The sequence below is a fragment of the Bombus flavifrons genome, chromosome 2 (genome assembly GCF_040668555.2).
Source record: "Bombus flavifrons isolate JBK064 chromosome 2, iyBomFlav1_principal, whole genome shotgun sequence".
Taxonomy (NCBI): domain Eukaryota; kingdom Metazoa; phylum Arthropoda; class Insecta; order Hymenoptera; family Apidae; genus Bombus; species Bombus flavifrons.
In genome coordinates, this window is record NC_138443.1 from 15,583,716 (window position 1) to 15,596,605 (window position 12,890).

General features: G+C 33.2%; 3 protein-coding genes across 10 annotated transcripts in view; 1 reads left to right on the plus strand and 2 right to left on the minus strand.

Moving 5' to 3' along the window:
* Positions 1–2,082: 2,082 nt before the first annotated feature.
* On the minus strand, positions 2,083–5,301 carry Idh3a (isocitrate dehydrogenase [NAD] subunit alpha, mitochondrial). Its single transcript, XM_069132380.1, has 6 exons — positions 5,134–5,301; positions 4,710–4,832; positions 3,834–4,006; positions 3,301–3,535; positions 2,941–3,219; positions 2,083–2,853 (listed from the first exon to the last, which is right to left on the minus strand). The coding sequence occupies exons 1-6, from the start codon at positions 5,158–5,160 to the stop codon at positions 2,614–2,616; spliced, it is 1,077 nt and encodes a 358-aa protein (XP_068988481.1). The 5' UTR covers positions 5,161–5,301; the 3' UTR covers positions 2,083–2,613.
* A 503-nt stretch (positions 5,302–5,804) lies between these two features.
* Positions 5,805–9,746, plus strand: rump (heterogeneous nuclear ribonucleoprotein rumpelstiltskin). 5 transcript variants are annotated; one of them, XM_069132378.1, is made up of 10 exons: positions 5,805–5,964; positions 6,245–6,617; positions 6,711–7,001; positions 7,088–7,334; positions 7,416–7,592; positions 7,670–7,819; positions 7,910–8,109; positions 8,187–8,322; positions 8,439–8,515; positions 8,575–9,746. In XM_069132378.1, the coding sequence occupies exons 1-9, from the start codon at positions 5,948–5,950 to the stop codon at positions 8,492–8,494; spliced, it is 1,647 nt and encodes a 548-aa protein (XP_068988479.1). In that variant the 5' UTR covers positions 5,805–5,947; the 3' UTR covers positions 8,495–8,515; positions 8,575–9,746. The 5 variants fall into 5 exon arrangements, with proteins under 5 accessions (XP_068988479.1, XP_068988480.1, XP_068988475.1 ...); XM_069132379.1 differs by having other exon boundaries at positions 7,700–7,819; XM_069132374.1 differs by having other exon boundaries at positions 7,670–8,109.
* A 1,358-nt stretch (positions 9,747–11,104) lies between these two features.
* LOC138189991 (protein fem-1 homolog CG6966) overlaps positions 11,105–12,890 on the minus strand; it is a 39,922-nt gene continuing 38,136 nt past the window's right edge. For all 4 annotated transcript variants that reach the window (XM_069132370.1, XM_069132371.1, XM_069132372.1 and 1 more), the window contains exon 8: positions 11,105–12,825. In XM_069132370.1, the coding sequence (XP_068988471.1) occupies positions 12,385–12,825 (441 nt within the window). In that variant the 3' untranslated portion in view covers positions 11,105–12,384. The remainder of the gene's footprint in view (positions 12,826–12,890) is intronic.

Consider the following 12,890-nt stretch of genomic DNA (forward strand, 5'->3'; position numbering starts at 1 on the left):
CCATTCAAATAGTTAATTACACGTACAGTAAAACTATGCTCATTTGACTTTGTCGGAGAACCAAATAATTTATATAAAATAGAATTTATATCAGAAATTCATCGATACTTCCTACTGTCTATGATTTCTCGTCCACGTAATAGAAATGCATGTTCAGATAATAGAAACCAACCGGCAGGAGTTTCTGTGCGTAATCGGACACTAACTAAAATTGCGGTCAAACGAATGCAATTCGTATAATATAAATGAAGCTCTACTGTGCGTATATATATTTATACTACTTTAAGATCGTTTCCAAATTTCCACAATGTGTTCTCATAATTCTTTTTCCAATAAGACAAATTCATCGTGCATCGTTCGTCACTTTCGTAGAACTCTCTTTGCTAACAGACTGATAGCTAATAAATATCATTACTTCGAATACAACAGACAAGCTGCGGCGAGGAAAAAACTGGTGCAACACTTGCGCGAAACCATTAACATAGGAAGAGAGTAAAGAAGAACGAGAAAGAGAAAGAGAGAATATTGAGCAGAAAAATCGTAACTGCTCCGTCAGCAGCTTTTTACATTTCTGTTTGACGGTTCTCCGAAATGATCAGGCCCAGCGATTATGAACACTGAGACGGAAAATAAATCGCGGAACTCTAAACTGAGAGCGTCGCGTATTCATGGGGGTAGATACCGATAGATCCCCGATTTATTGTTCGCGTTCGAACCGGCGTCCGCTTTAAAGGCAGAAAACACGGTTTTCACTCGTAAAGGGGTGAAAGCGAACCGGGGGCGCGCGGGGCATGAAAATAGGTGAGGGGAAGAGGTGAGCGGGTGTGCATGTGCATTATTGGAACGCGACGAGAGATTAAAAACGACTTTTTCCAAAGGATCGGTTCCATTGACTGGGGTGCATTGCGGCAAGTCCTGAATAATGCATGAAATTTGTTCCCCGGAATCGAATCGTTTCTCGTCACCGCCAGCACCGGAACAAGAGAGCGAGCATAAATCTAAATAATTTCAACCCTCGAATTTTTATTATTCCTATGACTACGTCTGCGCCTCCACACTGAATATGCATGCCTTGCTTTCCGCACTTCGCCCTCGAGTGTTCCACCTTTTGTGTAACCAGCCCTTCGCCACAACTGATGATGCACCTTGTGACTGCCCCGGTCGCCGATACCGCTTAAATCGTCAACACACTGGTTAATTTTCCGTCTAAAACAAAATTAAATAAACGATTGCTTAGAAATCAGTGTTCTGGACGATCGAACAATCTTCGGTAAGCCGAAAGAGAATTAAGGCGAAACTAGCATTTTGTCCTGCATAATTGATTTGACAGATTTGACTAGTCGGCTCGTAAATGAAAGCTTTCATTAATATCGTAATTAGAAAATATTTGTTTTAGTAAGAAATGTTTCGAAAGGCTAAGAAAGAAAAGATTCATATGTATCGAAAATTTAGTGATTCTATATATCATAGTTGAACAGAAAATTTAATATCAAAAATTTACAAGAGGTCAGTCATTATTCACTCGAGGAATCTCGATAAATCACAGAAAGTATTAACGAGCAGCGAAGATGACACCGGATCTTCCCCCATCCCATCCTCTTCTTTTGCCTGTGAAATATAGCCGACAACTTTTCTCATACTTGAGAATTTTCTTTAGAAGCATACTGTACTACGGTGAAAAGAGTAGAGGAAAGGGGAAGTTATAAAGTGTCCAAGACGGACGCTATAACAACATTGCAAAGGATAAAATTATGTAGCGTTTATACCACAAGAATTATATTTTTTGCAATAAATATTTCGTAAGAACATCAGAAATGAAAATTAGCATAATTAAAAAATTCTCGTCTTATGATATTCATACAAATATTAATATCTATAAATACGTTTGATTGTAAAAATAAATCTAAATTTTCATATTTGTTAATTTTATTCAAATATTACTGTAAATAAAAACTCAAAAAATAATGAGTTATGTAACAATATGAATTACATTTCTGAAAAATTATTATTAGTAGCATTATTTTTCAATATTTATAATTATATTCACAAATGATCTTTAGGTCAAATAATGGACACAACACATAGAATCCATAATATTTTATTTACGTGTAATACTGCGCAATATGTTACTTCTTGAAACTCTTCCTCGAGGCACACATTATCAACAACTTCATTCTAAGGTATTGTACAGAATTCCTAAATTAATTTACATGTTTACTTTTTACAGATTCTATTAGAATCTTTCTTTTAAGCAAGTATGACAATCATACATATACGTGTATTCAGTCGCATTGCAATAATATCGTATTAAATGCTATTACACATTAACAAATCTACAAATGTTGAGTAACATCAAGTTTTACAATAAACTAATTCAAGTACTCAACAAATTATCTAAATGAGTGCAAATATAAATGAAAAAGATATCCTTTACCTACATTGAACATCTCTGTAATTCAATCAAATAAATTGCACATACATTTTGAAAGAACACATTGAAAAAAATTTCGAAAAAAGAAACAAATTACAGAGATATTTAAGAACAACGTTTTACGTCACATGTATTATTTCTACGAGTATTTGGCAGTTTATACCCAATAAATTTTATATCATCTATTTAGCTAATGCTGAAACCTTTTTGCAAATTTCATTAGTGTATTCACTGCATTTTGCAGATCCACCAAGATCTCCAGTTAAATGTTTGCCTTCTTTAATAGTGTCATAAGCAGAATTTTCAATCATTTTAGCATGTTCATTTAGCCCCATATATTTAAGCATCATTACAGCAGAGAGTAATAATGCTGTAGGATTCGCCTTATCTTGACCTGCTATATCTGGAGCAGTTCCATGCACCTATTTTTGGGACAAAATTATTATCAAATCACGCCCTATCATATTATAATTATATTATAAAAGAAATATAAACTTTTGTCTACTCACAGATTCAAACAATGCACCATTCAGACCAATATTTCCACTTGGTGTAAGACCAAGTCCTCCTACAAGTCCAGCACACATATCAGACAAAATATCACCATATAAATTAGGCATTACAAGTACATCGTATTGACTAGGATCTTGAACCATGTTTAAGCATACTGTATCTAAATATCTTTCTTCAAATTTAATAGAGGGAAATTTTTGTGCAGCTTCTCTACAACACCTTAAGAACAAACCATCTGACATTCTCATTATATTTGCTTTATGTACCGCAGTCACCTATTAAGGAAATTAATAGTTGTCTAAAATATTTGTTAGCTTCTTTTTTTAAGTCAATTTTTGAATAAGTAGATTACAAACCTTTTTTCTATTATTATCCTGAGCATATTGGAAAGCAAATTCTGCTACTCGACGGGAAGCTTCCTCTGTAATCAATTTAATTGATTGTACAACTCCTTCTACAATTTCATGTTCTATACCAGAGTATTCTCCTTCTGTATTTTCTCTGATAGTGACAACATCAACATTGTCATATAATGTCTTATATCCTTCCAAGGAACGACATGGTCGAACATTGGCATATAAATTAAATTCTCTGAAAAAAAAAAAAAAAATAAAAATAAAAGAAAGAAATAGGATAACTGTTCATTGCTATAAAAATATATAAATTGTCGAATAGTTTTAAATCCTTGCTACAGTCTATACTAAAGCAGTCTACACTACTTTAAATAATTACATGTTTACATTGACATTTGTAATTATGTAACTTAAACAACTCATAACAAATATATGAAGATTGAGACAATAATATGAAGACTGAGACAATATGGATGGATGTTTGAAGTAGATACGCTTAACTATTCTTAATTACACGAAGATAAAAGTAGGCTTACTTTCTTAATGCAAGATTTAAAGATCTATGTCCTTTTCCTATAGGTGTCATCAATGGTCCTTTCAAACCAATTTTATTTCTGTTAACTGAATCAATAGCAGCTTGTGGAATACCAAATTTTCCATCTGGACCTTTTACCGGTGTTACATCAACAGATTCCCACTCTATCGGTACCTGGTATTTAAGATAATATTACAAGTATATGTGAATGCATATGAAGAAATACAAAATGTTTGGGTACAATCTTATCTAACATTGGATACATTCATCTTTATTAGTGCTGCTATATGAAAGAATAAACTGTATAGGTATATATTAACATACATATAGATACTAACAGTTGAGTAACAGTGTTATGCAATACATGATATATGAGTGATACTATTAAAGTTTCTTCATTCATGCTGAAAAATAGTACATTGTTGTTTTTCAATATTAAAACTATTATGCATCATTATTACACATATAAATGAAAACAAATTAATAATCTCATGCATTTATTTGAAGTTCACAAAATATACACTGTGTTTATAAAAAATATACAAATTAAAAAGAACATACCCTGGCTACAACAAGAGCAGACTGAATTAGCCTACAATTGGATCAACCTGTATAAGAGTAAGATTAAAATAAACTCCTTAAGGTTATTAGTAGGACACTTAGGGTCACCTTGTAAGGTTCAAACCACAAATAATGAAAAAATTAAAACAGTTACTCAAAATGTGATATCTACTGTGCAAAAATGTAACAGAAATGTCAAAGTGAACACATGTTATCAATATACTTCCATTCGACTGATAAGACATGCAATTACCTAGAAATATCGTGCATAATGAAAACTGTTAACTTATAAAATTATTTGTGAAAACCATTTTACCTTGGCAGCATCGAAAATCTTTTGTACTGCAGTTGAAATTTCGGGTCCGATACCATCTCCGGGAATAAGTGTGCATTTGTGAACTTTATTGCTGTAAAAACGGACACAGCCAATTTTGGGGACCTGTTAATCAAATATCAATAAGATTGATAATTATTAATAAAAGAACACGCGGAATACTACTATATTTCGTAAAGAAAGATAGTACGAAGCTGGTACTGAGAAATTGATATAATGTCAAAGGAGGAAAGAAAAATTATAAATGATATAAGGAAAAGAGATAGTTTGCCAAGCCGTTACAGCCCTCAGCAGAAAGATATAACCAAGATATGAAATATTCTAACCTCATTGTTTGAGAAGGATCACAATTACGTGTAGGACACTTATTGTTTTTAAGATTTCTGGATTGACACGTGTTACTTACTGCATTTCGTATCCACTGTGCTGCCATTCTCTTTGTAAATTTTATAATAAAAACAAGAACTTCCACCACCCAAAATTGTTGCGCACGTCACAAGCAGCACCAAAAACCCAGAGATGTGAAATGAATCACACTTGTGATTGGTTCCCGCGAAACGATGTCTTCTGCTATTCGGAAACGGAACATAATGGACGATAGTATAGAACATGACGAGTGGCTCCACATATACCGACATTTTGATTTACAAGATAATGACTAAGGGCAAATTTATTTTCAATGATTGAGATTGTCTTTTCAAACTTTTTGTTATTTTTTAAACAATAAACTATCGAAATAAGAATATGAAATAATAAACACTCTTGTAACATTTAAAAAAAATCTATTTAATTTAAATATGAATATTGATACGTGAATTTTGATTGGCTACACAATCGGGTTTTAATTTTTCCGAAGACAATAGCTCGAGTTTGAAACTTCTCAATCAGTTATGTTCAAATGTTTAATAATCACAATCGTGTAATGTTTTCTAAATATGAAATATAATTTATACTTGCAACGCAGAAGGGTAACAACGTAATATCATGGAAATATTATAATTAAATGATTTTTATAGTTTTATTCGTATCTTTTTAAATAGGAACTTATTTTGAATACAGTAGTTTCCGGTATGGTTTAGCATTTCCTCGGACGGCCATTTTATAGGACGCTTCACCGTCGCGTATGTTTGCTTATTCTGTATCTTTTACTCTTTTTAACGAATAAACTATCTATATGTTCTTTAAATAATTTAGTTTATTCAGTGCAAAAAGCGTTGACAATGATTAAGCAAGAGGAGTAAGTATAAAATTGATATTTATAATAATTCATTGTCTATTCTTTGTCGGCGTGGAGAATCATGTACAATTAACACAAACCGACGCTAATACATTTCCAACGTATCAGCAGTATACATTTTTTTAGCAAGTATTTGTTGAATCACTCAATTTAGTTAAAATTTATACAAATTATATATTGAAAAACATAATAAAAGTTGTAGGTACATATATTAACAAGCAACAGTAAAACGTGTTTTCTCTTACACGCGTTAGTTCTATATAATCTTGTTAAATATTAGGGGTCAAGTACAGAATAACGAGGAGAGAGATCGAAGTAGAGAACGTGATCGTAACAGGAGAGCGGAACGACAAAATCGCATAAATTCTACAAGCCGTGATCGTAGTAGGGAACGAAACGATCGCAGTCGAAAAGCTTCAGATCGACGAATCTATGTATCAAACATTCCCTATGATTTTCGCTGGCAAGATCTTAAGGATTTATTCAGAACAGAAGTTGGAAAAGTTGCTCATGTTGAACTTTTTACTGACGAAAATGACAAACCAAGAGGTTGTGGTATTGTTGAATTTGAAGATTCAGACTCGGTAAAAATTGCTGTAGAAAAAATGCATCGGTATGATATTAAAGGGAGAAAGCTGGTCGTCAAAGAGGTAGTTAGTATATTGTTATTTTTTCAACTTCCTTACATCTTGGATGGGTACCATGCAATCAGTGTTAAGGACATATTTAATATTTATGTATTTTAGGACTTTGATGTTGAACGGGACAAATATGGCCGGTTAGCAACAGCTCGTAACAATGAAAGAGTTCGTGATGATAGATTTAGGGATCCGCCAAGGCCACAAGGTGGTGGGCGTCAAAATATGAATGCTCCTGCTGGTGGAGGTGGTGGTGGTGGAGGCGGTGGCGGCGGCGGTGGTGGTGGCGGCGGTGGTGGTGGAGATAGCAAATTTGGGAATACTTATGGTCTAAGTACTCAGTTTTTAGAATCTTTAGGTATTAATGGACCTTTAGTTACTAGAGTATTCGTAGCAAATGTAAGTATATCTTGCGATACAGTTTTGTATTATATTGACAAATTAAGTATGTGAAAGTTTATTAAGTTATTACTTTGTATATTTAGCTTGACTACAAAGTGGATGAAAAGAAATTATTAGAAGTGTTTAAATTAGCTGGTAAAGTACTACATGTTGAATTAGGAAAAGATAAAGATGGAAAATCTCGAGGATTTGGAGTGGTAGAATATGATCATCCAGTAGAATCTGTACAAGCTATATCAATGCTTCATAATCAGCAACTTTATGATAGACGTATGACTGTGAGACTTGACAGAGCAAATGAACCAGATATGCCACCAAAATTACCAGAAGGTACCTTCTTATTTCCTAAGAAATATTTTATTTTGTTATATAAACATATAAAAATGAAAATTGATATCAATTCCAAAATAGGATTAAAGGGAATTGGAATGGGTCTTGGAGCTGGTGGTAATAGATTAATGGATGTAGCTAGAAACATTCCTAATGTACAAGCAAATAATCCACCTGTTGTGAATCCTATTTCTGCTCCTGTGTTGGCTGCTGGTGCTTTTGGAGCTGGTTTAAACAATGTTGTGCCAGCACAGTTAGGTGAGTCTTACTATAAATGTAATATATAAAATAGGATAGATAGAGAATCTGACAATGATATATTTATATACCTATAGCATCTGCATTGACAAATTCAAATGCTGCAGCTCTTCAAGCAAGTCTTGCTGGAGGTCTAGGCGCTAACCTGACCACCAGTTCTTTGCTGAATTCATCGTTAACAAATGAGTTGGCTTCTAACTTAAATAATTTCGGCGGAGGAGTTGGAGGTTTGTCTAATTTACAAGCCTCTTTAGCTGGTGGACAAGGCAACAATTCATTTGCGCCGCGAGGCTTATCTAAAATGGACAATGATGTAGGCTTCGGTGGAAACAATGCTTTTGGTGGTTCTAACTTCGGTGGTGGCAGAGATTTTGACGGTGGATTCAACAGAGGGGACAACGATCGTGTTCCTGGTGGAGGTGGTGGTTTTGCCGGAAATCAAGGTCAAGGAGGAGGTGGGAACAGACAGAATACTAATGGTTCTCGGCCGATGTCAGACACTATTCTTATAGGAAATGTATGTACTTTTCTTAATTTGTACACAACAACTAATACATGTATGTTCATTTATAAACATAAAGATAATTGTAACAGCTCCCACCAAACACAACATGGCAAATGTTGAGAGACAAATTTCAAGACGTTGGAGAGGTGAAATTTGCTGAAATGCGGGGAACTGACATGGGCATGGTACGATTCGCATCTGAATGGGATGCTGAACGCGCTGTGTGTATCCTTTTAAAGAATATGCTAATAGTATAGATCGATTTTGTCTATTTAAGAGAATACGCATTTTGAAGGGCATGTATCATTTTAAAGATTTTTCTTAATAATTTTTATATATAGCTATGATGAATCGGTCACGTATCGATGGTAGGACGATTGATGTTCGTCTCTACTAAAATCTGGGCAATACACTCAAGGTAACATTAATAGAGAACCTCTGCAGAATTTGATGCTTAACAATAATTTATTGATGCAGCGAGAGGAGACTGGGTGTTCGTATGTCGTCTGCAGGATTGTTCCGCTCCTGGTGACAATACTTGAAATTCATCCTAGTAGTGTGGCAGAACTTAGGACAGTGGGTGAGAAGTATCTGTCGTTGGAAGATCAACAGTTGTTTTATGCCTACTTCAACGTTGAAACACTCATTGGCTGCCGATGATCACCCTTCCTTGCTACGACTATTTCATTCGAAATTCTTTTACCAGATTATCGTTCCTTTTTACAGTGGAAGTCTACTAATTGTTCACTCCTAAATCGATCTTTTTGAGTGATCGACATATAGTTTAGTTGTTAGATTTAGGTTCATAATGTTCTACGTAATCTGTAGGTTTTTCAGTATATAGGTTTATGCTATTTACAGTAATTATCAAATGTAGCTTGTAAGTTTATTTCTTAGTTCTCACGAGAGATCAATCGATTTCCCCACATTCCGGTTGAACATGACGCTTTGGTCGTTCGCGGAGTGGTTTATCGATCAGGGACAGATTAATCTTTCAAGTATAAATATTAAAGCGATATAGTTGTTACGGATTTTACGAGTTAAAGTTTATCCATGTATGATAGATACTTTCATGCACAATCCTACATACATCGTGGACGTGTGTCGATTTGTTTGTGGTATCGGTCGCACTCTATTCTTGTATCTAATACATGGTAAGATACATCATGGCTCAACAGGGGACTGTATTGTTTTCATTATAGTTCTGCGATCTGATCTTTTATTCGTCGCGTCACATCGTTTTAGTAACTTGGAGATTCAAGTGTAGCGGAGCATACAAAATTTTAGTTGTCATTAGGAAGGTCCCTTCCAATTCGCTCGTTTCGAGACTTCAGCGAATGAACATTGGATGACTTTATACCCAAAATTTGGCAGAATTTGTCTTACATATTGTGCATCAATCATATGTTTACCAAAAAATACAAAATATTTGTGTAAAGAACCAACAATTTTTAATATCTGTCGGTTTTTACAGAATGCAAATAGAGGCTTTCCACAGCTAATTTTATATGCATATTCTTTGGTAAACATATTTCCTCTCGCTATGTAGATCTCGAGGAACATTCTGCGCATTGTATAACACTCTTGTATAACCACAACATCATGACAGTGATTGAATAAAATCCAAATCCGTTTTGACTACAAAAAAATATGCTGGTCGTTGTGTTTTATTTCTGTGTTGTTGTGATTCTTTATACTTTAAGCAGGTTTAAGCTGTGTATATGCATTGGCAAAGAGGATATTGTTTCCGCTACTTTTACATGTGCAATACATTTACCTAGAATGAGTTTTTTCAAATGTATTGCACTTAAGCAGAAATTTCTGCTTAAAAAATGTATAACTGTAGATATTAGTACTCCCTGCTTACTTTTGAGATTTATAAACTTCACTATCTGTGAGGCATGAATATTTGTTTACATCGCAGGTGAGATATTTTTCAGGTGATTGTGGTTTTCTATTCCTCTATGATGAATATATATTTCAAGAAGGAATAATTTGCTTGAAATTTATCAAATATTTGTTCCTTCATTAATGGCTACTGGAATGCATTGTTAATGTGATATTCGAATTATCAAGTTACATGTGGTACTCTTCTTTCGAAGATTGTTAAAAATTTATGCTATTGTTTGAAATAGTGGATTAACAGGTTTTGGGAAAATTAAAACTGTGGACGGTAATATAGTATTTCGTCTCTAATATTGTGGTTGATTCTTATTTTATTGTAGCATCTAGAGAGATTTTATTGTATCCTCCATATTTATCGAGAACTAGTTTAGAACTGCAAAATTTCTATATTCCAAGTGAATTTATGTAATGTAAGAAGCACAATTACTTATTATGACTGTAACTTCTATGGTAAGTGGTTGTAAATATTTTATGCTCTGGTCTTTGCCGCAATCGCCAATGAAATATTTAATGCGTGTTCAAATCACTATGCGTATGGAATTTTTTAATAACCATCGTCGATCTCCGCTGTGTGGTTGCCAAATTTGTTTCTTAACATTTGAAGGATGTGGTCTTTTTTTCTTATAATGTCATTGATGTCAGATAGGGTCTTACTTTATAACGCATGAGATCGTGTGCTATGGTTTGTTGTATTATTTCCATCGTAAGTGATTGATCCGGTTGTGTTTTATTATTCCATGAGATATTTTGGAGGAAGGATATTATGTGTTTCGACGAACATAAGAGAATAGGGATAACGACATCTTCTCTTTGATATCGTTTAAACGCTCATTATCAAAATTGTTTGAATAAGTGTCTAAAAATAAAATTTTTTAATATAGAGGATCTAAATATATCTTGAGTAATTAATCACTTTTAAATTGCGGCTATCATCTTGCAGGAAAATTGGGTAAGTTCTACAATTTGTATAACAGATTTTTATGAATGTGTTGTTCTTCCAGGGAAGCTATCTCGTCCGAGCGAAAAGTTATTGAGCGGTAAGTTTTGTAGGATGAAAATCCATTGGTATCTTACTAAATAGAAATAAATGAACATCTCGATATATTATTAATCACACCTGTATTTCCAGTCTTCACATTATAAAACAGTTAAATTGGGTGACTGAATGTAAGATACTTTTTTTGTAGAGAATCACAGTGTTTGTGTAAAAATAAAGTGTGTGAATATAATCACTGAAACAAAAATGTGTTCAAAAAGTACAAAACTCAAGTCACATCAAGATCTCAATGGTATTATAAACTCTATATGCATTACTGTGAGAAAATTGTTATAGTTGTGCTATTTAGTGTCAAGTGCATTTGTTTATTTTCAAAAAAAGCACCTTACTAAAACACCTCGGATATATAATTCTTAAGTATATATAGTTCTGTATAATACTTATAATGTATATGTATGTTTATCACATTTTAAATAAAGGTAAGCTTAAATATTATAGATTAACATAATATATACGTAACTTCTTAAATCTTCTAATTGGCAAATTTTTTTAAGTAATAAACTCAAAAAACATGTTTATATGTATAATAAAAATGTTATATCGTAGAATTTTTAACGTATAATTTTATTTTTCCCTATTTTTAATATATAAAAACGTATAAGTAATTTATATTTTAGATATTCCATGCTATATAAAAAAGTATATTACATAATTTTACTTCTGTCCTTATTTTTTTATGTAACAATGAGAATGAAAGTAATTTCTACGATTACACAATTTCTCAATTTAACATATATTGAGTTATAACTAAATGTTATCAATGTAATTTGTATATTATGGCTTGTAATGGGGTTTATGTATAAGGGAAAAGGCTGTCAGCGTATACAATAATAAAATCATATTAACTGATATTTATGAGCTATCATAATCAATGTCAGTAATCTTAAGTGTTTTGTATTGATCAACATCAATATTAAGAATCTTTCTTTTATTGGACGAAATGAAGAACATAATTTAAGACTAATTTGAAATTCGTAACTATTTGAATTGTTCTTAATTCCTTACTAGCATTGAACGATACTGGGGTCGCAGAGGTTACTGACTCACTGATATTTAACTCTCTAGAAACCAGATCTATAACTAAAAATTACTGACAGCATATTTTACGTATGCCACATCATGGCATTATATGTATAATAATAGCATTCTTCTCTATGTTTCATACTTGCTTATTCGGAAAAGTATCTTAATATTAATTTTACACTTTCGAAAAAGATATAAAACTTTATCGTTGATTTTTCTTATTGTTTAGATAACGTATAAATATCTCTTGTAGCATTCTAAGCAATAGCCTATCGTTTCCACTGCGTAGTGCATTAATACCACTAGTGCATTTGAACAAAAGTTTGAAGATGTTTTGGGACAGACTCAATATCGTATGCTCTCCTTACTACCCTCGCTGCTAGACAGGTGAGTTTAATGTACCTCATGGGATATATCGAATCATATGGGTGTTTATTCCGTGCTAAAGTGTCATACGCGTTGTTACTCCATATCAATGATTCGAATGTGCTACCCATTTTATTAACAGCATCAATATGTGCGCCAGCATCAAGAAGAATATTAACAAGATCGGTTGGCGGATGGAACATAGCAGCAAGGTGTAATACCGTACTTCCGGTTGCATCTTTTGCTGAAACGTCAGCGCCAACTTTTAGAAGAGCCTTTATTAAATGCGGAGAAGGAAACCTAAATGACGGAGATTTAGGACCAGCTCCAAGTATAGTATTTCTTTCGCTAAAAACTAAATGCAACACAGACCGATCCTACACAAAAAAGGAAAAGAAATTAATCTATCAAAAAATCAATATATTTTTAATCGGTAAATAAA

Excerpts from the sequence above, each read along its gene's own strand:
- Idh3a (XM_069132380.1), bottom strand. The coding sequence starts at position 5,160 with ATGGCAGCACAGTGGATACGAAATGCA. Across the intron at positions 4,833-5,133 it reads CACAGTGGATACGAAATGCA|GTCCCCAAAATTGGCTGTGT; the intron begins GTAAGTAACACG and ends TTTGATTAACAG. Across the intron at positions 4,007-4,709 it reads AGATTTTCGATGCTGCCAAG|GTACCGATAGAGTGGGAATC; the intron begins GTAAAATGGTTT and ends CTTAAATACCAG.
- rump (XM_069132374.1), top strand. Across the intron at positions 6,618-6,710 it reads AGCTGGTCGTCAAAGAGGTA|GACTTTGATGTTGAACGGGA; the intron begins GTTAGTATATTG and ends TATGTATTTTAG. Across the intron at positions 7,002-7,087 it reads CTAGAGTATTCGTAGCAAAT|CTTGACTACAAAGTGGATGA; the intron begins GTAAGTATATCT and ends TTGTATATTTAG.